Source organism: Dasypus novemcinctus, chromosome 8, assembly GCF_030445035.2.
Source record: "Dasypus novemcinctus isolate mDasNov1 chromosome 8, mDasNov1.1.hap2, whole genome shotgun sequence".
NCBI lineage: Eukaryota > Metazoa > Chordata > Mammalia > Cingulata > Dasypodidae > Dasypus > Dasypus novemcinctus.
Genome location: NC_080680.1, coordinates 83,140,516 through 83,166,870, shown reverse-complemented (window position 1 = coordinate 83,166,870; position 26,355 = coordinate 83,140,516). Strand labels below are relative to the sequence as shown.

General features: G+C 56.2%; 1 protein-coding gene across 1 annotated transcript in view; it reads left to right on the top strand.

The window, feature by feature from the left end:
* Positions 1 to 26,355, top strand: part of SHB (SH2 domain containing adaptor protein B) — a 124,299-nt gene that overhangs the window by 85,139 nt on the left and 12,805 nt on the right. The window contains 2 exon segments of the mRNA XM_058302099.2: positions 5,678 to 5,849; positions 12,264 to 12,383. Coding sequence (XP_058158082.1) covers positions 5,678 to 5,849; positions 12,264 to 12,383 — 292 coding nt within the window.

Sequence of the window (26,355 nt, the reverse complement as noted above, 5' to 3'; positions counted from 1 at the left end):
CCGCCTGCCCTCACAATGAGGACTCTGTTCTCGGCACCTCCCAGGCTGGGTGGCAGCGCTGTGCCCCGGAGCCCGCGTGTGTCTGTGACATGAGCACAGAGGCCTCTTGTTGGCGATCCTGGAAATGCAGACCAAACATTTGCTGAGCAGCCTGTGCTCTTCCCACCTGATTGCAGGGGAAGCGTCAGGCCCCCAGGCAGGCATCACCTCTGGGCCTCAGCGTCTCCATCTGCCGAATGGAAGGCTAACGTGCCCCTCGCTGTGTGTTTGTGGGGATCGGACAGGACGACACAGGCGTGTGTTCTGAAAGCTGAAACAGCAGAGAACCATTATGGGAACAGTTTTCATCTTCAGAAAGTTTGTGTGTTGCTGTGAAGATGTACGGCATTTTCATAGAGTGCAGTGTCCTGTGGTCTGCGCCCCGCCCCCCAACCGCAGTCTGGCCTCCTTGCCCCTCTTAGGGCCTCAGCACTGCCCAGGGAAGCAGCCCCCTCAGCCTCCCCACCCACAACCCGGGCCTTGCTCCCCACAGACACCCAGGGTCCTCGCCTGGCTGCGGGCATGTGGACAAGTTGAGCTCCACGGACTCCTTGGAGAAGGGCTGCCTTGGGCACCTCAACTCTGTTCTGAAGGAACCCTTGTTTCTTTGGAAAAAATGTGATATCCATGAACAAACAGCAGGCCTGGAAATCTCTCCAGGGCCCACAGTCATGTCAGGCTTTCCCACAGAGACTCGCTGTCTCCATACAGTACCTTGTTTTTTAATCGATGTAATTCTCATTGCCTCCACTTAAAAAGGACTCTGCCCTGTACTGGAGGACAGGGAGGGTCTTGGCGTCCAGGCTATCTGTCCCCGGGTAGGCAGGGTGCTGTTGCAGGCCTCTCCTGCCCTTGCTGCCCCCAGTTCCCTTGCATGGTCTCTGTCCTCAGGGCCACAGACTGCCCCCCGGACCTCCTGGGGTAGCCCAGGGGAGGGAGGGTGCCTGGGGCTGGAATCCCAAAGCAGAGGGGTCAGAGGCTGCGCGCTGGAGGCCGCCGCCTGGCGTGGCAGCCGCTCCTGTAACAGCTGGGGCGAACGACTTGACCGCACCAGGCCTCGTTAGTGAAAACGTGGACACTAAGTGCACCTACCGCATAGGGCCCCTGTGAGGGTTAGAAGAGAACACCCGCGTGAGGTCCACGGCCGCCGTGCACAGGAAGCACCCAGTAAAGGTGAAGCAGTCCCTTTGTTGATGGTGAATGGAGGTTTTATGGTCTCGGGCTGGGTAGGGAGTCATTCCCTCAACACACATTGCAGACGTACGATACAGGTGCAGGTGTAGGTAGATACAGATGGATATGGATATCGATATGGATGTAGATAAATGTGAAGTCGGGCACTATTCCAGGTACTGTGGACTCAGCCTTGAACAAAACAGAATGAAATGGGCTATCGCCGTGGAACTCCTGGTCTAGTCGGCAATTCCAGCAGGGGCCGGGGAAATAGAAGCTGGTTTCTGGTACAAGGCACTTTATGCTTTTGTGGGCCTGAAGGTGAGCTGTACTGAACATGGAGTGGAGGCAGGAAGGAGGGGACCACCGTTTCCAGGGGCCCAACCACCTCCACAGTCCCTTCAAGTGTGGGTAATGTTGGCCCTGTTTTACACACAAAGCAGCCAAGGCTCAGAGAGGTTTAAAAACTGCCCAAAGTCACACAATAAGTGGCAGGGGCAGGATTCAAACCTAGGTCTTCCTGTCTCCATAGCCCACATCCTTCCCACAATGCCAAACCTGCATACCTCACTGTACTAGACCAGAGCTGGGGACTGCGGCGTAGACAAGGGACCGTGGGGCTCGGGGGGGGGAGAAATATATTCTACTTGGGTCTAGGACAAAACTTCCCCCAGGAAGAAGCACTGGAGCTGAACTCACAAGAATAACTGGGATTATACAAACAGAGATAGCGAAGAAAGGGCTTCCAAAGGATGGGTACAGCCGAGGCAGAGAGGCAGATGATAGGTTTGGGGATTGGCCGTGCTTTGTGACTGGAGCTCAGAGGTGGAACGCAAGGGGTTTTTCTGCAGGATGATGCATCCAGAAGCACAGGTTGGAGCTAAGTCACTGAGGACTCTGCCTGAGTAAGGAGTCTGCTTTTCATCCTGGGGCACTGGGGAGCCAGCGAGGGTTCCTGAGTCTAAGGGACTTTGCTTTTTCAAGGCCTTTTGCTTTTTGGAGCTTGCTCCCTCTGGCAAGCTCCACATGGTGGTCAGGAAGGAGAAAGAACTTGAAGGAATGCATTTATTTCATCTTAGCAAGCATTTATTAAATACCTACTCCCCGCTAGATACTGTGGTAGGTGTGGAAGCAGATAAGAGACTATTTAAAGAGAAATAAAATAAATCCCAGGCGCTGCCGCCACAGGACCCCCTGGCTGATTCAGGGGAGAGTGCCCTGGGTGCTGGTTGAGCTACAAGGGAAGGGGCAAGTGCTCCGAGCCCCACCCAGAGGGAGAGGTTAGCTCTCAGCAGGCAAGACCAGGGGCAGCTTTGCTGGGGGGGGGGGTGTTGGCGCCAGACCACGAGCCTTCTAGACATCATGTCGATGAAGCTGGAGGGTGGTGAGTCCAGCCCTGGAGGGGCAAGGTCACTGCGGAGACGCCAGCTGAGGGAAGCACAGCTCCCTCCTGACCGCCCTGCAGAGGTCCCCGTGGGGCGGGAGGGGCGGCTCCCTGGGCCCTGAGGGCAGGCAGTCCCGGTGGGGACCTCGGCCTGCCCCCCAGCTGTGGGACCCTGGGGGAGGTCTTGCTCGCCTTCTCTGACGGGTTATCATGAGGGTTAGAGCCAACGTAGGTGCCTCAGATGCCATCTCCATGGTGGGCAGCGACCGAACCTCAGGCCTGACGGGTAGAGATTCTGTAATACAAGTAGAAAGGGGACCAGCAGCTTCGGAGGCCAATGCCTGGAGTTGGGGGCTTCACCAGGAATGCAGAATCTATCATCTTAGGGACCCAGGGAAAGCCTCCCCGAGGGTGGGGGTGCCTGAGCTGGGACTGCTCCAAAGGAGGCCTCGCGAAGGGCCCCCGGGCTGCCCCTGGAGTGGGGGGTGGGGTGGGCAGTGGCCCACCAAGCCCTGGAGGCTGTTGAACAGCCCCCCTCCTGCTCCCTCCTGGGGTCTGGGGTCTGGGCCCCCTCATCACAGCCAGAGGCAAACGGAGTTTGTGCCCCCCTGGCCGAGTCTCGTGCCCCTCCTGCAGGATTCCGACTTCCGTTTTTAATTGCCAAGAGATGGAAGCACTTAGGTTCTGTCATTCTAACGACTCACAGGAGTGACATTTTTTTCCCTCCAAATGCAGATATTCTTTTGAGGGATTGTGTCTTCATCTTTTGCAGAAAAATCACTAAATTAAGATCATTGCCGTTTTACATTGCAAATTAAAGAGAGACTTAATTAGAGGGAATGAAAGCAGTTGTGTTTAGAGCTTTTGTTCTTTAAATTTTTTTTATTTATTTTTGGCTGCTGAATCACTGTACTTGGAATCTGTATATTTTTATTTTAGGTGAAATGATTTGCCTAATTAAGCCTGTCATTCATCACCACCTGTTCTTGCTAAAATATATGGCTATATTATTAAGCTTGCAGGTGAATATATAAATTAATTCAGCGGGGAATTACAGTGTTGACTAGGATGTTATTAGGTTTTATCCAATTTATCTGGTACGAAAACTGATTTTTCCCCCCCAAAAAAAGAAAAATAGCAGCTCATTAAGTCATCCTGTTGAGCTCCTGTAATGTGGCAGGAGCTGTGCTCAGCCTGGAGAATGGGGGCAGATGTGGTACAGCCCTCAAGGGGTGTCAGGTCTCATGGGGAGCGGGACAAGGAGCCTGGGGGGTGGGCTACCTTGGACTGTGACCACTGTGAGTCTGGGGAGGGGATAAGGTCAGGCAAAGTTTCCTGGAGAAGATGAGGCAAGGAGGATGTGATGCTTGGGCTATTGTGTCAACTCGACCAGGTAATTGTGCCCAATTGTTTGGTCAAGCAAGCACTGGGCTAACTGTAATACAAGGGCATTTATGGACTTTAGTCACCATTGACTTTACTGCAGTGGTAAATTATAAACAGCTGATTACAATTACATCAGTCAGGGAGATTGCCATCAGCCATGAGTGATGCTTAATCCAATCAGTTGAATCCCTTAAAAGGGGAAGTGATTCCAGCATTGAATGAGAATTTCCCTGCTGGTCTTTGGATAGCCAACGTCTCCCGGAACTCCTCAGGAACCTTCATTGGACTTCCATTGCAGTCCCTGGTTGCAGCCTGCCTGCGGAACCTGGCTTGTGCATCCCCACAGCTGCGTGAGAGACTCTGATAAGTCTCTTATCAACAGATATCCCTTGTTGATTCTGTTTCCCTAGAGAACCCTGACTAATAGAAAGGAAGAGTGGAGTCAATCAGATGGACAGTGGGGTGGAAGAGGGGGCGAGACAGTCCAGGTGCCTCGGCACAAGCAGCGCTGGGGTTTCCCAGCCACTTTGTGTGAGCCTGAGGGTGGATTGGAGTGGGCTGGCTGGCAGCAGAGGGTGGCCTGCCGCCTCCCTGCGCCCTGCCGCCTCCCTGCGCCCTGCCGCCTCCCTGCTCCCTGCCGCCTCCCTGCTCCCTGCCGCCTCCCTGCTCCCTGCCGCCTCCCTGCTCCCTGGCTAGAGGGGAGATGTCTGCGCTTGTGCGGCAGGCCTGCAGCTGGGCACAGCCTCAGGAGCCTAGTTCTGCGGGGCGGCCCCGGGTGTCCATGGCAGCCTGGGGACGCAGGCAGTGTATGGGGAGCGGAGGCTCAGAGGGGTCGTGTGGTATCTTCCAAGGTGGGCCTCGGGGCATGTCTGCACTGAGCAGACACAACCCCTGTGAAACTCAGTATTTATAGTGACAACAGTAGCTAGCATTTACGGTGGCTCTGTGCTTCACCTGATTTAACCTTCAAGGCCCCACGAGGCACATACTGGTATTACCTCCATTCAGCAGAGGAGGAAACTGAGGCCCACAGAGAGAACTTGCAAGGTGGACTAGCTGGCCTCCGGGAACCCTTCTAACAACTGCAGTTTCAGCTCGGCGCTTTGTTCTCTGTGAGCTCCCTCACGGGTGTCCTCCTCAAGCGGTGGCGGTGAGCGATGCTCGCCCAGGCCCAGTGCTCCAGCCTCACCCAGGTGCTGGGGTCTGGGGCCCACTCAGGGGGACTAAATGAAGAACAGACTTTGTGGACACAGCGTGGCCCCCATCTGGACCTCTCTAAAGGGCTGTTCTAGGGGAAGGGGGCAGATGGGGCCATTGCAACTCCTGGTGGCTGGCAAAAAGAGAAGAACCGCTTGGACATGTGTTTTTGGCACAATATGAGGAGCAGCTTTCTCCCCAGAGGCCTGCCCAAGGGATTGAGTCCCCTTGGGTGTGCCAAGCCCCTCTGGAATGGGGTGTGCGGTAGAGGGATTCCTGCCAGATGAACTCGCCATCTGCCTTTGACAGCACCTGGATGACCTGTCTCAGGAAGCCAAATCTGTCGAGCCATGTTTTTTCATTGCCAGAAACTCCTGTTCCTGTGCACTGTAAAGTCCCAGCTAGCACGGCTGACCGTCACTCTGAGCTCTGACTGCCACCAGGGAGCTCCTGGGCTGAGCGCCAGGTAAGTGTGCCCTTTCTCTTTCTCCCCCACAGCCCAGTTTAATGGCAGCGAGAAGCGGCAGTCGTCCCCCTCGCCTTCCCGGGACCGCCGGCGCCAGCTTCGCGCTCCTGGAGGGGGTTTCAAGCCCATCAAACACGGGAGCCCCGAGTTCTGTGGGATCCTGGGCGAGAGAGTGGATCCTGCCATCCCGCTGGAGAAGCAAATGTAAGTTCTGAAGGGAGCAAAACCCAGCCTTGGCTCCCAGTTCATCTCATTACTGCTCTTTCCTTTATTTTCTTTATCATGGCTTAAAAAGTCACAGTCTCAGAGAATGTTGGTGCTAAGGGGTCTTTTATTCACCCCCCTTTGCTTCCAGATGGGTGGGTTGAGGCTCCCAGATCAAAGCCACAGCAAGTCCTTGGCAGGGCCAGGATCCCGGACTTGTGTCCCCTGATTCCTCGCCCTGTGCTTTTCTCTGTGTGCTGCATGGCCACCTTACCTTTGATGGCTAGTAACAGGGCTGCAGCAGCGTCTTTGCAGGTCACCCCTGCCTCTCACATTCTCATTGCACCTTTCACCAGGCAGCAAATAAGTTCTTAAGAGGCTAAGTGTACACTAAATCCTGTTCCCGGTTGATTTCTTTTCTAGCTGCAGAGATGCTTTTGTTCCACATCTGATTATCTTTGGGCAAGATGCTTTCAGTTAGGGTTTTCTCAGCCCCTTCCTTCTTCCAGAGAGTCCCCATCTCCGGTTGGCAGCCAGGTCTCATCCAGGCTGTCCCCAGCCCTCTCACCCCTTTGCCACCTCACCTCTGCCCATCCCAGCTGGGTTGGCCCTTTAGTGCCCTCTCTCCTCGGCTTCGGTTGCCACGCCCCCTCCCCTACCAAGTCCTCCCTGTGTGCAGCCCCCTCATGTCCACACCCACCTTACAGGGCTGCTCTGGCTCTTGAAACCCTGTGGCTCCCCATCCCTTCCAGGAACCCAGCAGTCAGTCTGCGAATTTGCCCCCCGATAGTTTTGCCAGTTTCTCCCCCACACCACACACCTGGGCTGCAGTGAGCTTCTGCTATTTGGTTTGCATCCCTCCCCCATACCCTGGTCTTTTAAAGATGCAAAAAACCTACACCTTTTGTATAGAAACATTGAAAGATTAAAAACAAGCTGGAAAATGAAGTGTTAGTACCTGGTGTGCTGGCTTGAAACTATATATATCCCAGAAAGTCATGTTCTTACAGCTAATCTGTTCCTGTGGGTGTAAACTTATTATAAGTAGGAACTTTTGATTAAGTCACTTCAGTTAAGGCATAGCCCAGGGTGGGTCTTAAGCATCTTGCTGGAGCCCTTTATAAATGGGGTGAATATGGAGAGAAAGAGAGAACGTGAGCCCAGCAGCAAGAAGCTGAAAGCAGTAAAACCCTGAAGAGAGAGGAGTGACCAGCAGGTGCCACCATGTGCCTTGGACAGAGGAGTCCAGGGTGGCCGGGAGCTGGTTTTCGGGGAGAAAACATCTTATGATGCCTTGATTTGGACAATTTTCTCAGCATAAAAACGCTAAGCTTTGTAAGCTACTAAATCCCCATTGTTCCAAAAAAAAAAAAAAAAAAAAAATAGAGCAGGGACCTCATATTGTTGGTGCTGGTGGGTGTGTCATCTCTTCACAAGCATATGTGCAGTAAGTCAGGTTCTCATCTCCATTTTACCGCTGAGGAAATTTTGGGCTCAGAGAGGTGCATTGCCTTGACTGGGACCTCAGTGTGCAGAGGTGGGGCTTGCACTGCAGCCCACCCTTGGACCCCTCTCTGTCCCGTGGCTTCTCTTTCCTCTCAGGCTTCTCATCCCCCACCCTTAGCACAACTCCCAGCCAGAGCAGGCCGTGGTGAGGAGCAGGCACTAAGCACAATGGGGCCTGTGTCATCTGTTGCCCTCCGGCTGGGGCTCTGGTCTCAGCATGACCAGGGGTGCACCCCTCCCAGGAAACGCTCACCCGGCAAGCAGCACGCAGGGTCTTGCAAAAGGTGTCACGTGTGCCCTTTGGAGCATATGCTGTAGTCTGCGGCGGCTGCAGCTCCCTTCATAGCGGCCCGACTCCTGCTGCACAGAGCGCATCGGGGAGCACGCCCAGCAGGTGTTGTGCTAGTCTTTTCTCACAGTCATGCAGATTGGGTGGCAGGCTTTGCTTATTTCCAATCAAACTGTGCACTCTTTAATCAACAAACAGAGTATGATCCAGGGATGGCTGCGAGCTGTTGCATGTGCATCCTGACCACCCGCTCCCCATCCCCAGGCCCATCCTCAGTGGGGGACCCCAGAGGGTGGTTCTGCTCCCTTTCCTTTCCCACTCCACCCTGACGAGGCCCGCAGCCAAGCCCAGGGTCCAGGCCGGCTTTCCCTCCCCGGCGTTTCCCCCCCGGGGTCATTTGGCCAGAGGCCCTGGCTCGTCCCAGGAGAGCGGTGCTTCAGAGCTGCTCTTCCACCCAGCTCTAACAGGCTGTTGGATGCCACGCGTCTGGCCACCACCTGCCTGGGATGGTGGAAAGGCTGCTCAGCCTGTCCCCGTGCCCCCACTCCCGCCTCCTCCCCCATCCCACATCATCATTTCATCAGCACAGAAACACGTTCCAGTCAGCAACTTCTTACAAGAAAATACATAAATAGGGTTGCCTTGATCCAGTACTACCCCCAGCCCCTTTTGGGAACAGAAGGTCAGTTCTGGGGTCCTTTGTCGGGGTCCACTCCCATCCCAGTGCCTAGATCATCCCTGACACCTAAGAGGTGCTCCGTCAGTATCTGGCAGCACTTCCTCACTGCCTCCCTCGTCCTCCATTCCCTCCTCTCCCACCACACCTTCTCCGCCCTCTCCCGGCTCACCTTTCCCAGTGGCACTTGGCCCCGTGGCAGCACGCTCCCTCTGAGACTCCGGCTGCTGTGGCGGTCGCAGCCACGCCTTCCTACTCTCCCTCCCACTTTGCCTGGAGGTTGGATTTCCCCATGCTCCGTTTCCAGTTGTATGCTTCCCCCAGGAAGTCTCTTCCAGGATCCTGGAGATGATTCACAGATGCACGTCCCCAGCCCACACCGCTCCCAGAACTACTTGGCAGCTCAAATGTAACGTGCCCAGAACCGGATTCCTGGTCTCCTCGAGGCCTGCTCCTTCCCGTCTCATAAATAGCCCCACATCCATCTAGCCGCTAAGCCACAACTCAAGTCATCCTGATGCCCTTTCTTCCCCTCATACCCAGCACCCAGTGCTTTACCAAGTGCTGCCACTTCTCTGAAACGCAGCCAGAATCCACCTGTTCCTCCCGCTGGACCGCGGCTGCAGCGTCCTACCTGGCTGTCCCCTTCCCGCTGGCCCCTCTTCAGGGCAGCCTGGTGGGTCTCTTGCAAGGTCATCCAGAGCAAGTAACATCTCGTCACAACCCACCATCACTGTGCTCGTGCTTAGAATGAAATCCAATCTTCTTCCCTTGGCCCCCAAGGCCTCAGGTAACTGGGCCTTGCCCCCCTTTCACCTCGTCCTGCACCCCACTCTCAGTGCTCTCTGAGTTCCCACCATTCTTGCCACCTTTCTGTCCCCAAACGCCCCCAGACCCTTCCCACCTCAGGACCTGTGTACTGGCTCTTTCCTCTGCAGAGAATGATTTTCCTTGGGCTCTCCGTGTGTTTGGCTCCTTCTCATCATGCAGGTCCCAGGTCAGATGTCATCTCCTGAGCAGCCCCCTCCTAATTGGTTCTTTTTTTTTTTTTTAATTCTCCCCCTCCCCCAGTTGTCTGTTCTCTGTGTCTATTTGCTGCATCTTGTTTCTTTTGTCCGCTTCTGTTGTCGTCAGCAGCACAGGAAGTGTGGGCAGCGCCATTCCTGGGCAGGCTGCACTTTCTTTCGTGCTGGGCAGCTCTCCTTACGGGGTGCACTCCTTGCGTGTGGGGCTCCCCTACGCAGGGGACACCCCTGCGTGGCACGGCACTCCTTGCGCGCATCAGCACTGCGCATGGGCCAGCTCCACACGGGTCAAGGAGGCCCGGGGCTTGAACCGCGGACCTCCCATGTGGTAGGCGGACGCCCTAACCACTGGGCCAAGTCCGTTTCCCCTAATTGGTTCTAAAGTAGGCACGTCCCCCACCCAGTCACTGCCTTCTCACCAGCCCTGTATTCAGAGCATTTGTCGCCCTTTGAAATTATTTCCTGTGTCCGTCGACCTGCCATCTCCCTACATCAGCCTCGTGAGCTCAGGGGTGCCATAAATGGTCCTGGATGGGCTTGTGGGTGCTGGGTGGGATGGATGACGGTGGCTTGGTCTCCAGACTCCTGCCAAGAGGTGGCTGCCCTGCCCAGGGCCCTCTGCTCCTTCACTGCCACCCTCTACCTGGGCCTCCTTTGATCCCTTGACCTCACGTCCCCTGGCTTTCTCTCTGGGTGGAGGAGCCAGAGCAGCTGGGGAAGGAACCGGGAGCTTATCCTGTTTACTCACCGGGGATCACCCCTAACGAGCACCCAGAGGCCTCCGGAGGCCCCCAAGAGCCCTGCTTGCCACTGCACTCAGAGGGGCGAGTGCTGGCAGCACTTTCCCCAGAGACCACTTCTGGGCCTCCCGGAGGATGGCTCAGCTTCAAGCAGCTGTAACTTGTGTTCCTTATAAAACATTTTTGCCAGCTCACTGGGGTTGTATTACACAGGGACGTTTCCTGGAGGCAATCTTACCAAATCTGTTAACTGTTATTTGAGCAGTTGGCTCTGCCTTTGTCTGTTTCTCCCAGTTGCAGTAATGTAGTCTTTCTATATCCTACCCGGGCCTTTCGTGTTGCTGGAAATTTAATTATGCAGCAACCCACGCAGACCTCCAACTTGATGTTCTGCTTCTTTCTGTACACCTTAGGGCAGGAAGGCGGGTCTGCGGTCTGCCCGCTCCCCTGCCTCCTCTTCCACCGCGTTTCCCTCCAGGTGCCCAGGTGTCCAGCTTGTAGCCCGGCCCACTGCGAGGGGCCGTGTCCTGGGCAGCCAGCAATGCCTTCACATCCCCCTCCGACAGGAGCCGGGGCTCTCCATGGGGACTCTCCCATTGGCTCTCCAGCCCTCACTTTTTAAAGCCAGGAGTGGTTTTTTAGGGACGGAGTCACGTCATCACCTTCACTGCCTTGTAAGTGGCAGGACATGCGTGGTAAGAGTCAGAGCCGGCTCCCCACAGCGTCGATTCTTTACCAGAACTCGCAGAGGTGCCGTATGCGGGGCACACCTGGGCCGGTAGCAGAAGGCAGCATCCCCCTCACACCCAGGAGTTTAGAGCGCGGCCTACACAACAGGCAGGGCCTGCCATCGTTAGAGACCGAGCCGTGTGCTCTTCCCAGGCCCCCGCAGGTTCAGTCTCTCACTGCCGATGCTCAAAGCTGCTTGTGAAACCCGTTCCTCACAGGCCCTGCACCAGTCCTTCCCTTGCATCGTCTCCTTTAATCAGCAGAGGGGGGCAGAACGGTCCTCACTCAAGATGGAGCTCCTGGTTCAGCAGCATGACCACTGGGAAGTGAGTGGCCAGGCCGGCGCCGGGGCCACGTCACCCCCCTGAGCAGGCGCTGCCAGCTGCTGCCCCCTCCAGCATCCCCGGTTCTCCTCCTAGCCCCATCACTCACCATCTCCCCCCGGCTTTCCCTGAGACACCATAATGTAGACAAATGCATTTGCGCTGACCCCACTGACTGGCACGTTAGGTCTTAACTCTTTCCCTGACACTCCACCTTCTGCTTCTCCAGTCTGGAACACCAGCGTTCCTTCCCGTTTCGTCAGGTGGGAGCAACTGTGCCCCCACCTCCCGATTCTGCCGCTCATCTCCGGCATGCGTGGTGTCCAGAGGCAGGGGTGCCGGCATGTGTGGTGTCCAGAGGCAGGGGTCCTGGAATCCCCCACGCCCGTCGGTAGCAGGCCCATCTGGCAGGAGCACAGTGCCTCCATCTCGCAGCACCTGCCCCACATCCTAAGCAGCAAGCACCACCCGCTGTTCTGCGGATGGCGCAGGAAGTCAGCACATGTCCCTCTTGCAGCATCCTCTGGTGACTTGTCCCACTCAAACTGAGAAATCAGGAGTTCCCACTGCTGCAGCAGGCTCTACCCGACCCAGCTCTGCCCCATGATCTCCTGGGCGTCACCTCCCTGCCTCCCCCCCACTGCCCACCCTCCCAGCTGCCTCCCTCCAGCCACAACGGCCTCCTTGCTGTTCCAGAATGCACCCGGCACGCTCCCACCCCAGGGCCTTGGCACCAGCTGCCTTGCCCCCTGCCAGCAGTGCTCTTTTCCAGCTGGTGTCTGCCCCACGTGGCTTCCTCCCTGTCCTCCAGTTCCACTCTGAAGTGTCACCTCCCCTGACCACTGCTTGGGATAGCGGTGCCCACCACGAGTGGCCGTACGACCTACTCCGTGGCTGCTGGATTATCTGACCTGTCTGACTCCCTGCAGCGACGCAGAATGTAGGCCGCGTGAGGGGGCAGGCTCTGGGGTCAGCAGGCAGGAGACACTTTAACAAACAAGCGCACGTCTGCCGTGTAAAGAGGCGGCTCGAGATGCTGGCCCTGAGGGAGCCGAGTGTCCGGCTGGGTGTCGGGGCTGGGGGAGCACTGCCCTGCCGAGTGTTGACCCCTCTGCTCTCCCGCCAGATGGTATCATGGAGCCATCAGCAGAGGCGACGCCGAGAACCTGCTGAGGCTCTGCAAGGAGTGCAGCTACCTTGTGCGGAACAGCCAGACCAGCAGGCACGACTACTCGCTCTCCCTCAAGTGAGTACGGCCCGCAGGGGCCTCGCGCAGCACAGCCGGCGCCCTCTGCGGTGGGGTGGGCCGCCGTGTCCCCCCGCGAAACTCGCCTGCTCCCGTTATTTCGAGCCTCGGTTTTTCCAGTTTCCTCCTGGCCCCCGGGGATGCAGGGCCGTGTTTGTGGTCGCTGTCCCTGCCTCTCCAGAGGAGGAGGGGCCTTTTCCTGGGGTTTATGTTAAACCTGTCACTCCTGCTGCGAGCTGGGGGCCCTGCAAAGTCCCCAGCGGGCTCGGCCCTCTCTCACACCTCAAGCAGCCCTCTGAGGGGGAACATTTTATCCTTGTTTTGCCGATGAGGAAACTGAGGGGCCATTGTGGCAGGGCCGGGGCTCGAGGCCGGCTGTCTGACGTGCCCCTGACCCGTGGCCGCCGAGAGAATGGCTTTTGCTCACGCTGTAGGTTGCTCTTTGGGCGGGAGTGATTTTTGTGTCTCTCAAAGACTGTGATGACTGGTGAGTGGGGTTGGAAAGAATCTTGCTGCTGTTGGCCGCTTTCCACACTGCCAGGTCATCCTGACCCACAGGCTGCTGTCAGGACGCCTGGGTCCAGAAGTAAGGAAAGGGTTTGGCGTAGGGTGCTTTGTCATTCAGGCTCTTGCTGGATGGGAACCCAAGGGATCACCTAAAACCCATTTTACAGGTGGGAAAACTGAGGCCTGGAGAGAGAGAAGGGCTCTCCCAGGACACACACAGTTAGGGACAGAATTGGGATATAAACCCCAACCCTCCAGCCCATGCCAACCCTCCTCCTGGCTTCCTCATCTACTCACCTTCGTCAGAGGCCACACTACTGGAGAGAGCCCACTGGGCTGTGGGTGTCGGCAGAGCCCAGAGAGGTGCCAGCTGGGCAGAAGGCGGGGTCGGTGCAGCCACGACGGTGACACTGGCCTGCACTCCCTGCTCAGGACGGAGCCCCTGGCCTGCTGGGCCCTGACCTGAGAGGAGCAGTAGTAACTGTGGAGTGTGGGCAAGGGCAGTGGGGACGGGGCAGAGATTGGCAGGACCAGGCCCTGGGCAGGCTACCTGGAGAAGGGGGGCGTGCAGGGACCACCGGTCTCTCAAGGACCACCCGAGGCAGAGCCAACAGGCGTCCCCAGGCAGGGGAGTTTGGGCAGGCAGGTTCCAGAGCAGTGAAAGGAAAGATTTTCAAACAGTCAGAGCTGTCTCAGAATTAAGGGGTGTGCACACTGAGGCTGGGGGGCACTCAGGACAAAAGGAAGCAGAAACATAGCCGTTCCCAGAGCAGCTGGCCTCGGCGTCCTGCATTGTCCCCCATCAGACCTGACGGGTTGACGAACCATGTGGGGAAGAAAGTGTATCATTGATGTGGAGACAGTGGCCACTGGAGGTGCTGGTCGGGGAGAGGGGAAAAGAGGTGTAAGATGGGGGCATTTTGGGGACTTGGAATTGTCCTGAATGACACCGCAACAACAGATACTGGCCGTTATACATCCTGCCGTAACCTATAGAATTGAGTGGGAAAGAATGTAAACTACAGTGCCATGCAGTGTGGCAGTGCTTCAAAATGTGTTCATCCATTGCAATGAATGAGCCACACGAATGAAAGAAGTTGTTAATGTGGGGAGCGGGTGTATGGGAATCCCTTATATTTTTTTATGTGACATTTTATGTAATCTAAGTAGCTTTTAAAAATAAACAAAGATATATTTTAAAAAAAGAATCAGGTGGGGCAGTCAGAGCTGCTGAACTGCAGCTCAGGTGGGAGGCTGGGCTGGAGGTTGCCAAAGCCAGACGAGCTGCAGTTGGATTGAGGAGAGCGTGGCAGGAGCAGAGGCGCACACCGCCGGCCCTGACGACAGGGGCCCTGGGGTCCTCCACTCCCCGCTGCTCTGTGCAGCACGGCCACCCCTCCCTCATGGCCCAGAGACAACCTTGCTGCCACCCAGGTGCCAATGAGAGAGATCTCTGAGCGCCACTTTCCTGCATCAAGGTGAAGCACGCCCTTCTGAGCCGAACTAGGTAAGGGAAGCAGGTGGTGGCAGAGACAGGACTCACCTCTGCAGAGTCCCTCCGAGACACTCACGGTCTCCTGTCTTAAGCTCCTCGGTGAGTCCCGTTCCTCCTGCAGTCCCCGTTGTCTGGGGCCTCGGTGAAGGATGGAGGGACAGAGCACCCCGGGCCTCGCCTGGCTGTTCACGCTACTGGAGCTTCCCAGCCATTCCCTGGGAGAGTGCCGAGCCCCTGCCCCAGGCCTGCCGAGAACCCAGGATGCGTCAGGGCGGAGGACCCGCCAGGGAGCATCTGAGCAGTCTCTGAGTAGTTGTGGAAGTAATTTTACCTGTGATATCCTGCAGGATCCCACAATCCCCTGTGCAAAGTGCTTCTCAGTTAAACAGGCCCAATGCAGCCTCAGAAGTGGGTCTTAGAGGAGAATTTTCCCATCAGAGTCAGTGCCGCCTTTGCCCCCTGGTTTGTGCTGTTCCCTGGGGAGCAGGACCACTCACCAGGAATGGACAGCAGGTCCCCTTGCATTCTTTTTTTTTTTTAAAGATTTATTTATTTCTCTCCCCCCCCCCCACCCCCCACCCTGGTTGTCTGTTCTCTGTGTCTATTTGCTGCGTCTTCTTTGTCCGTTTATGTTGTCAGCACCACAGGAATCTGTTTCTTTTTGTTGTTGTTGCGTCATCTTGCTGTGTCAGCTCTCCGTGTGTGCGGTGCCATTCCTGGGCAGGCTGCACTTTCTTTCGCGCTGGGCGGCTCTCCTTACGGGGCGCACTCCTTGTGCGTGGGGCTCCCCTACGCGGGGGACACCCCTGCGTGGCACGGCACTCCTTGCACGCTTCAGTACTGCGCATGGGCCAGCTCCACACGGGTCAAGAAGGCCCGGGGTTTGAACCATGGACCTCCCCTGTGGTAGACAGACGCCCTAATCACTGGGCCAAGTCCACCGCCCCTTTTGCATTCTTGATCCTGTTCTTGAACCAGTGGGTGATGGTCCAGGGGCCCAGAAGTACCGGCTGTGTACAGTGGAAAAAGCGTCACTTCCAGCTGGCTGGTGGCCTCGGCCAATCACTGCGCCTTCATGTGTACACCTATGCTCTGAGATGGCGATGACCTTACAGAACACTCCTATAACTGAACTAGGGCAGTGCAAACCATAGCTTGTATTATTCCTATCCTGCCTCTAATTTCTTGGTCAGCCCTGCAAGTTGATTGAAAGCCAGTACTGTGTGACCTTGGGCAAGTGCCTTCCCCTCTCTGGACCTGAGGGTTCAGACTAGAGAGTTGCTAAGAGAACCTCCACCTCTGACACCGAGGAGTTCTCTGACACTCCAGGTTGCTCCTGTCTGTGGTCTCAGCCTCCTGTGTCCTCAGAGAGCTCTGGCTCCATTGCCTGCTTCTTCCAGGTCATAAGGTAGGCGAGAGAGACAGAGCGAGACTTTGCCTGGACCCAAATAAGAACACTCGATCAGGCCTGAGATTTGACTCCTTGCACCCCTCCAGAGTGAATGATCAGGGGCCGTGGTTTGGGTGCCTGGTCTCCTCCCGTGGGGACTGAGAGGAGGATCTAGTGCTGCATCCTTGTCCTGAGCCATTAGATCCCCCCTAAAGGCCAGATGTTACTTGGTCGGCTTTCCCCCGAGAAGCCCAAACCCGGGGAGCTGGGCTAGGCCCTCCCGGGGCTGGGCGGGCCAGGCTGCCCCTTGGGGAGCCATGCGGGGGCATCACTTCCCTTGACCGCAAATGGATCTGCCCCAGGACAGAGAGTCCCAGCTGCTCAGGGCAAGCCCCAGCCGCCACCTGAGGAGCAGGCTTTGGCTGACACTGCGGGCTGCCTGGTGGGGGCTGCCTGGTGGGGGCTGCCTGGTGGGGGCTGCCTGGTGGGGGCTGCCTGGTGGGGGCTGCCTGGTGGGGGCTGCCTGGTGGGGGCGGTGGGGAATGGCATTCCCGTGCAGTGTGGTCAGGGCCTTGGAATTCCAGCTATGCTGCTGCTCCGCCTCCAGCCGCTTCCAGAGGGCCTTGGAACTGAGAGTCCTGGTGGAGGGTGTCCTGCGCGGAGAAGGGATTTGGGCGAGTCCAGCCCTCCATCCTCCCCTCAGCAGCCGGCTTATCAGAGCCCTCTGTACCAGGCGCTGGGCTGGCGTCACGGAGGTGAAGCCCTGTGGCATGCAGGGCTGCACAGCAGGCCTCGGGGGCCCAGGAGGGCAGAGAGTGGACAGTCCCTGGCTTGGAGCTCAGGAGTTGCTGCCAGGGAGCGGCTGCCGTGAGCCTGAAGGAGACGAGGGGACGGCTAAAGGGCTTCTTAAGCTGCAGGAGTCTACCCTCCGACTTCCCGCCCTCGGCACCCAGCCGTGTGCTTGGGCTCACTCCCACCTGACCCTCCCTCTGTGCTATCGCCTGCACTCTACAGTTCCTAAGGCCCACGTGTGCCTTAAGAAAGCCCCTCAGGGTGTCGAGGGCAGGATTCACATCCTCTACCCTTCTTAGGTCGGCAGCAGGGCCGGTGACTTTCCCCCCATCCCCAGCTGTCCTTACTCACGGGGAAGGCCCTCCGAGGTCAGACCCGACCAGAGTCCAGTCCGGCCCTACCCCTGAGCTCTGCAGATGGGGAAGCCGAGCCCCAGAGGGGATTCCGGGCTGGCCCAAGGCTCCGCCGCTGGCAGTTGGCCACACCGTTTTATTTGGGGACCGGGCGGGTCTCCAGGCCGATCTGCGGCCCGGCCCCCACTGCCACCCGTCCAGCCAGGTTCCCCGAGGCTCCCCGACCCCAGCACCTACGTGCCCTGCCCCACCCCGGAGGTGCCCTTCACCTGCGAAGGCCTCGCACAGCTCCTGCCCAGTTGCTTCTGAGCACGTCCCCACCCCCCTTCCCTCGCTGCAGGGCTGTCTCTGTCTGCCCCGGCTGCTACAGCGGGGGCTCCCTCCTGGCCCGGTTGCACATGTCGGCCCCTGCACCAAGCGCCACCCCTGGGCAAAGTCATTCCAGCCTCAAGGAAGCAAAGGTTGAGACTTCAGAAATTGGCAAAAAAAAACAAAAAAAAATTCTGACACAGTTTCCAGTCTCTGGAAAGGGGATGAAAAAGTCTTGAAAAATCTCATTAAAAGAGTTCTTCAGGCACTTTGGACTGTGAATGATTCTTTGCAAGTTCTAGTTTCATGAGTTTTTATAAAGGAATCGAGACCAGATGAGAGAAAGAGGGCTTCAAAGACTGTGGGTGTGCGGCTAGGGGTGGGTGGGGGCCGAGGGTCTCAGAGACTGGGGAAGGTGGAGTGGCCCGCAGCCAGCAAGGCCACTGCGCCTGTGACACAGTGGGGGAAGGGCCCGTCCAGCCCTCGCAGGAGGGTCTTTAGGTTTCAAATTGCCCAAGGCAGGCTGCACAGCATCCTCCCAGACAGGTTCCAGGAGTGCCCTCGGGGGACATTGTGGGGTGTCCTGTTTGTGTGCCCCGAGCTTGGCCACCAGCAGCCTCCCTTAGGGAGCTCATAGCCTCACGGGGGAGGGGGGTAGAAAACGTTTAGGACTACCTGGGGTTGGGAGTACTCAGGGCCGAGAAAAGAGGACCAAGAAGTGGGGCTCTTTGGAGAGTGAGGGGGTTCTAGGCCTGACCACAGGGCAGGGGGGCAATCCAGGCGGGGGGCCGGGGAGGAGAGGGTGCTGAGTCTGGGTGAGGACAGCGCGGAGCGGCTAGCTCTGCTGAGGAGCAGCTCTAACGGCCAGGCTTGGGAATTGGGACTTTTTCTCCTGCAGAACCGTGGCGAGGCTCTGTAGGTTTTGAGGAGGCTGCAGGGATGTTCTCAGAGCATCTGAGAATATGTTCAGAGCATATTCTGGAACTCTGTGAACTAGGGTACACCGTGAACATTGCTGAAGAAGGAACACAGCTTCTGCCTCCCTCGCCTCGCCCCATGCCCCATGCACACACACATGCCACTTGAGCTAGCACAGCCCAAGATCACTGGTTCCTGTTGTCAGAGGTCAGGAGGCAGCAGCATTTGGGCAGGCATCCCAGGAGATCTAGACGTTTTCAAGACGTAGAGGAAAAACCAAAGTCTCTGCGGTCAGAGAGGCATGGATTCAAATCCTGACTCCATCTTTTACCAGCTCTGTGATGGTAGGCAAGATACTTTACCACTCTGAGCACCACCTGGAAAACAGGGAAGTAGGCCACTCTCTGAAGGCTATTGTAAAAAGTAACGGTGCCACCCAGGCACCCAGCTCAAGGCAGGTGCTTGGCATCTGCTCTCTGCCCCTCCCAGCTTTCCAGACCTCTGGAAATTTCCCTGGAAGCAGCAGAGTGGACACACTACCAGGCAGAGCCAAAAGGCCTGGAGGGCGAGTTCAGGCTGTGCCTCTGCTACACTAGGTGATGTGGAAAAGTGTCTTTTCCCCCTGCATCTATAGAAGGAGGGTTTGGGGCTTGATCTGTGCGCTTGCTTCCAGATGAAGCATTCCACGATTGTTAGGTCCTGGAAGCCCCATCTCCTTCTCCAGGTGGGGGAAGAGGGGGCAGGACAGTTTGTCAAGAGCATGCCCCTGTGCTTCTAATTGCTTAGTGACAGCCATGTGTACCCTGCCTGGAGCCTGCAGCCTTCAGCCATCAGATGCCGCCTGAGACTCCCGCAGAGGGTGGGTGTGTAGCGGGAGCTGGTGGAGCTGCTGGGCTGCATGGCTGGGGACGCATTTCAGTTAGAGCTGTTTTTCTTTCTTCTCCTCTCCCCTTGTTGATTATATAGTGAGAGAGAGTTTTCAAACAGTAGGCAGGTCTGGGTCTGGGCAGGCTGGGAGAGTGATTAATCTTAGTTTGTTGCTGCTGACAGCCAGGAGCAAGAAATAATAAAGGCTTGCAGGGTGGGAGGGGGGGCGAGGGAAGGCTGCTGGGCACAGACTCCCCTTCCCTCTGCTCTGAGCACGGCGGCGTGGTGGCTGCAGCCGTCCCCTGCACTGTGCCCTCCAGCCCCAGAGTGCCGGGGCTCCAGCCAGCCACCTGCCTTGGCCCTGCCCTCCCCTGGGGGTGGTGGGTAGAGCCTTCTCAGGGCAGAGCTCCCTGGACGGGGGGCATGTCCAGCCCAGGGTCATGTCTGCTGCTCCCTCGTGTCCTCTCTACTGCCTCGCCCTGATCAGAGGGGCCTCAGGGTCCTGGCATCTGCCTGGGAGCCTCTGCCTCTCTCAGCAGCCAGGTGGCCGGGAGGGCTGGAGGGGGAGAAATTTAGCAGAAAGTAGTGGGGGCCGGGCTGACAGGCGCAGGGGAGTGACCAGTGGCAACAGGTGCTGTCACAGTGGTGGGCACGGGGGTGGGGATGGGCAGCTCTGCCTGGGGTGCTGGGGGATCCACCTTGGTCCTTGGGGAACGAGGAGGATCAAAGCAGTTGGGGTGGGAGGGTCAGGAGTCCTCCACATGGAGGGAGGAGCCACGCTGGAGCGGGGAAGCCTCCTGCTTTCCAATGTAATTTCCAGTCCACCTCACCACAGCCCACCCGGGATAGGTAGAGGCAGCTCTGTGCAGCAGTGAAGACATGGGCTCTGGACCAGTCTGGCCCAGGCATTGTTTTTGGCTTTTTTTAAGATTTATTCCCCTCCCCCCCTCCCCAGTTATCTGCTTTCTGTGTCCATTCACTGTGTGTTCTTCTGTGTCCTCTTGCATTCTTGTCAGCGGCACCGGGAATCTGTCTCTTTTTGTTGCGTCATCTTGCTGCGTCAGCATCTCCATGTGTGCAGTGCTACTCCTGGGCAGGCTGCACTTTTTTCACGCTGGGCGGCTCTCCTTACAGGGCACACTCCTTGCACGTGGGGCTCCCCTACAAGGGGGACCCCCCTGCGTGGCAGGGCACTCCTTGCACGCATCAGCACTGCATGTGGGCCAGCTCATTGCATGGGCCAGAAGGCCCTGGGTTTGAACCCTGGACCTCCCATGCGGTAGGGGGAGGCTCATCCATTGAGCCACATCTGCTTCCTTGGCCCAGGCACTTGAACCCCAACTCCAGCACTTACCAGTCGGATGGTCTTGGGCAAAGTGACAGTACCCCTCTGAGCCTTGGTTTCCTCATCTGTACAATGAGAACCTGTATTAACAAAGAGACAATGTGCCTGACTTACAGTGCGCGCCCCCTTAGTGGTAGCTGGCCATCTTCTTTTTAGAGTCGGAGAGCCCTGGGTTGCTGGGGAAGGAGCTCTGTCAGGCCCAAAGCCTGGGTCTGATGTAGAAGTCTCTGCTGCATCCCACATCCACCCTCCTTTACAGTGGCAGGAATTCATAGTTTTTGCTAGCTGAAACTCGAGAGAATCCTCAGTTCCTATGACTGAGACCTCACATCAGTCCTGGCTGTGCTCCCTTGGATTGGTCTCTTACCCTCTCTGATCTCCCCATCCCTCCTCAGCAGACATGGGGTGGTGACCCCCTCCACAGGCATTCCCTTTTGTCCTGCTCGCCATCATGCTGCCTCTCTAGCTTTCCCTTTATGTCTCCAGACACGATGAGTCAAGTACACTTTTTCCCCAGAGCTTGTTTCTGGTCTCGTTATCACCTCACAGTGAAACACTTGTGCAGCAAGCCAGGGCAGCAGCTCGGGGACCTTTCCCATCATCTGATATCCAATGCAGCAGAGAAACTGAGGCTCGGAGAGGGGACGAGGTTTGCCTGCCTTCTGGCTTCCAGCCAGACTCTGCTTTCTGCAGCGAGTCGGCCTGAGATGGGCAGGAGGAGGGTCTTGCTGTCCCTTGTGCTCGCTGCAGGGAGGGTTTCGTGTCCTTGGAAGCATGTCCTTTCAGGGAGGATGGAGGGAAAATGAACTTTCTGCTCAATTAGTGAGCAGCATGTTCTCTCCTTCTAAAAGGGTTAAAGGAAATGCCACAGTTAGGAGCTGCTGCTGTAGGCAAGACAATGAGCTCCTCACACACTCTTCGTAGGAGCTAAACAAGAACAGTGAACTTTAAAATGTGCAGCTGCCTTGCAGGATGAAAGTGGGAGCCATTAAGACACTGACGAATATTAGATGGCATTTCCCTTTATTCACAATGACTGAGAAAACGTGCCCCAGCTCCTGCCATTTCCAGGTCCCTCTTCTGGACTCCATGCCTGGCAGCCTGGTGGCTCTCGAGAGTGGGGGTGGAATGAGCCCTGGGCTTTGGGGCCCAGGAGACCCAAGGTGACACCCTGGCCCTGCCTCTGACTGGCTGTAGGGCCGTGATGAACACTCCCCTTCCTTTGAGCTACGTGACCCCACTGTGGGAGTCCAGTTTCTTTGAGTCAGTGCTCTAGCAACCCAGTGAAAAAAACACAGTCCTCGTTGCCCCCACCTGACAGAGGAAGAAACTGAGACTCAGAGAGATTCGGAATCTGCCTACCGCCGTGTACCAGGGGGGCAGAGGCAGGTCATGCCAACGCCTGGCCCGTTTCTTAGCTGGTGCCTTTCAGCCTCCTGCTCTAGCTAAGCTTGGCTGTTCTGTTTCCACCCAAATGCTGAAGGCTCTGGGGATCTGGTGGCAGAGGGGGAGGCTGAGGCCAGCTCAGCAGGGCCTGTACCCTCGAGGCCGGACTTCATCCTGGGAGGGGCAATCTGCGGCTGCTGAGATAGCTACTTGCGGTGGATGCGTGGAAGGTAGCTCAGGGGAAAGGGCTGGCTGCTCAGGAGGTTGGTTGACAATTCAGCGAGAGCCAAGGGCAGCAGGAGTAGAAAGAAGAACATCTGGGTAGAGCTGAGGAGGGCGAGGAAGAGCACATGGTCAAGGAGGAAGTCCAGCTTTCGCAGTACCTGGTGGGTGGCGGGGCTGCCAGCTGCCGCGTGGACCTGGAACTCTCCCTGACCCGCTCCTACTTCCCTCTGCACTAGACCTCAGAGCCATGCAGGCCCCAGAGCGCCCGGCTGGTCGAGCCCCACACGCCCATGGAGCGGGCTTGGGTTTCCTCGCCCACCCTTCTTGTCTCCCCTCCGAGCCCGCCACCCAGCACAGCCCTTTGCTCCCCCGAGAGCGCCCTGGTCCCATCCAGCATCTGGGCCGCCCTGATGACGTTGCCCGCTGGTTTTTTATTTTCTCATATCGGCCTGCATAAATCTGTGCGGCTCAGCCCACCAGGGCCGGCATTCCACCTGCCCACCCGTCACCCTGGAAACCTCTCGTGCCCGGGGACAGCTTCCCTTTGAGGCACTGGGTGGTCTTTCCAAATGAGAAAAACATTTCTTTCCCATCACATTTCTAACATCTTGCTAATATGACTTGTTAGAAAATATTTTTGCAAAAGCCATCTGGGAATGGACTGTCGGGAGCTTGCAGGGGGGCCCACAGGGAGCTCCAGGGATGGGCACAGTGACAGGCATGGGCCTCCTGTGTGCCCTCGGTAAAGACGCATCGGCACGGAGGAGGGTGCAGCGGGGCTGAGCGCCAGCCCGCTCCCACCCTCCCACCACCCACGAGGGTCCCAGCAAGTCGGCTCCCTGTCAGCCCTGAGGCTCCAGGATGCCATGGACGTGAAAGCTCTTTGTCCACTGTGAAAGTCTGTACAAGTGCAGGTGGGGTGGTCAGCAGAGCCCTTGTGCTTACCAGGTGAGCTCATCTTGGGTAAATGACCCCAAGGCCCAGAGAAACGATGCCTGGCTTCATCCAGAGGCGCTGGGCAGGGCTTGAAGTGACCGGCCTCATACAGTAAAACGCCACGTGCAGCAGTCGACTCGGGCACGTTAGGGCCAGAGGAAGGGACTTGAATCACTTGGGTCAAGGTCCTGCTTTCAGATGAGGAAACCAAGGTGTACAGGAAGGAAGAAGGAGCTTCCCCACAGCCCGTGGTGAGTTGCTGGCAGAGCCCAAATGTTGTGTCTCCCATCCCAGGGTTCTGGGCCTCAGAAACCTAGATTTTCTCCTCCTGTATTCTTGGTAAACTCTCTAGGAATTTGAGTCCGATTTATAAAATCAGATGGTGGATTTTATAGCCCTTGTCTTTGCTCCTGCCATTTAAATGCTAAAGCTATAAAAGTGCTGTTTTCTGCACGGCGATGTCTAGCACATACATGCACACGACTCTTGCACTCTCCTGGGGCAGAGAGGCCACTCCACCCACCCTGGGCTCTGAATGTCCCCAGTGGGCCCTTTTCTGGACAGAGACAGCTCCCCCAGTGAGCAGGCTCCGTCTTCCTCCCAGCTGTGGTGTTTTCTGCCACTTTTAATAATGTGTGCACTCTCTCTCTCTCTCTCTCTCTCTCTCTCTCTCTCAAGATTACTTCACCCAATGCATGGCAATGTTTGGATATACTCATAGTGGCAACAATTAAAAACCACAGTAGGGGGGGTACTGGGTTCCTGGCCAGTGGTGCTCTGTCGTGGTCCCTAGGGGAGCAGCAAAGTCTCCCAGGTGCAGCGGCGGGGACCAGGAGGGAGTGAGGGTTCAACAGTGAGCCCCTGACACTAATGACTAAGCTTGTGAGCTGATAAGCCTAAAATAAGAACAAGACCTAGAGCAGCATTGTGCCTGGGAATTTCCTCCTGTCAGCCTTCATGTTATTCAAATGTGGCCAGTCTTGAAGCCAAACTCAGCATGTAAATGCAATGCCTTCCCCCCAGCGTGGGACATGACACCCGGGGATGAGCCTCCCTGGCACCGAGGGACCACTATCAACTGCCAACTGATGATGCAACTGGAAAATGACCTCATACGGAAGGTTCAACGCGGATCAGCGGAATATCCCTGTCTACATAAAATAACATGACTTTAAAATGCTGTTTGACCTAATGTAAGGGGGAAATGGAAAGGAGAAATGAGTTTATATGGCTACGAGTCTCTAAAAAAGAGTCTGGAGGCTGTCAGAAGGATTGCCCTTATGCACAACTGAGCAGAGTCTGAGAGACAGATAAAGCAGATACAACCCCCAGATATCGGTTCCTTCGAGGGCTAAAGAGACCCATGGGAGTTATGGTCATGGCCGATGGGGTTAACTACCAGGTCAGATGGCCCCTCTTTGGAACTGGTGTTTATGTGTGACGAATCTGGACTCAGATGGGATCTCTCTTCATAAGACTTTCATGCTAATGTGCTGGAGGTGCAGTTAGTGTCGGGGTTTAAGATATATTTAGGGGATTTGAATCTCTGGACTGACAATGTGATAGCCAGGTCCTGAGCCTCAACAGACTCCAGCACCTACAATCTGACTTATTGGGCTCACCACACTCAGCTAAGATGGAGTTGAAGAAGGACAACCACCACACCATGGAGCCTAGAGTGATTACAACTGAAAGTGGGAGGATTGCATCCAGCATCCAGGTGGAATCTGAGCCTCCTCTTAACATAGAGGTGCAATGGACACAACCAATCCAATGTCCACATAGAAGAGGTGGCATTGGATTGAGAAAAGTGGACATGATGGCTGATGGGTATGGGGAAAGGCAGGAAGAGATGAGAGGTGGAGGCGTTTTGGGACATGGAGCTGCCCTGGATGGTGCTTCAGGGGCAATCACCGGACATTGTAAATCCTCACAGGGCCCACTGGATGGAATGGGGGAGAGTGTGGGCCATGGTGTGAGCCGTTGACCATGGGGTGCGGGGGTGCCCAGAGATGTACTTGCCAAATGCAATGGCTGTGTCATGATGATGGGAGGGAGTGTTGCTGGGGGGGGAGAGGTGGGGTGGGGGTGGTAGGGTTCAATGGGACCTCATATATATATATTTTTAATGTAATATTATTACAAAGTCAATAAAATAAAAAAATTAAAAAAAAAAAAAAAAAAGATTACTTCACCCAAGAGGAATATCAGAAACAATTTGGGTTTGGCAAATCCGGCTTATTAGACATGCTTTAATTAGAACCTTTTTTTTTCTCTTTGGCTGGCTTCCTTTTGAAAATCTGCATGCCCCTCCCAGCACCAGGCAGCTGGGGGATCAGCCTGCCATGTCCCCAGCAATGACTGCCACTGCTGTATTCCTGCTGGGCAGGGGACCTCAGCCGGGCAGGGAGACAGAGGTAGATAAGACTCAAAACTCGCAGTCTGGATAAGTTGTCAAGCAGGGAGGTGAGTGCTGTGATGGAGGGAGGTGTGCAGGGAAGGAACCGTGAACATCCTAGAAGGCTTCCTGGAGGAGACAGTATTTGAGTAGGGCCTTGAAGGATAAGGTTTTGCGTGGAAAAAACTGGGGAAATAGTTTTCCAACAGAATACAAGGATAGTTGGGTTTAGGATGAGAGGGAGGCCTCTTTGGGGTCCCCTCCACTTAAGCTCCCTCGGTCAAGGTGACCAGCTGTTTGCTTGTCCCTTGGGAGTGGTAGGGTCCTTCTCTCTATTCTATAAAATGTCACCCAGTTTTAATGTGCAGGTTAAAATTGAGGGACATAAGCTTAGGAGCCCTCCTTTCTGAAGCTGCTGACCTTGACCCTGGGGTTATAGCTGAAATGAGTTGGCACTTCCCTGCACCTTTCCTGGCCGGGGGTTTCTTTGGGGGTGTCCTCGGTCTCCCCACCGCCGGAGGGCCTGGCTTGAAGTAGGTTCTCAGGAAACATTTAGAGATTATGTTTAGGAGAAAGATAATCACAAAGAACATTCAAAGCAAGGCACGCTTATAATAAAACCTGGCTACGGCATTCACCCCAGGTCTGCAGCTATACGTCACACACCAGTGTGTGTGCACAAAGTGCAGGGGGGATTACGCCAAACTGTGATTAACAGCTCCCTGTGAGTGGTGAAATGGTGGTCAAATGGTGATCTTTGTCTTTTGTTCATCTGTGTTTTCTAGGTTTCCCACAAAGAATCTTCACGATAGGAATTCTATTTTTTAATGAGGCAGAATAGGAAACTCATTGGCGAATGGAGCCAGGAGGCCTGGCTCCGGCCTCACCGCTGACCTCCACTTTCTTGGAGCTTTCTCTCTGGGCCTCAGTGTCTTCATCTCTAAATGGTAGACTCAGACCATCCAGCGTCATGGCTGAGCAGTGAACTGCCTGGGGCCAGAATCCCGGTTTCCATCCCTGCCCTGCCTTTCCCTGGCCGAGTGGCCTCAGT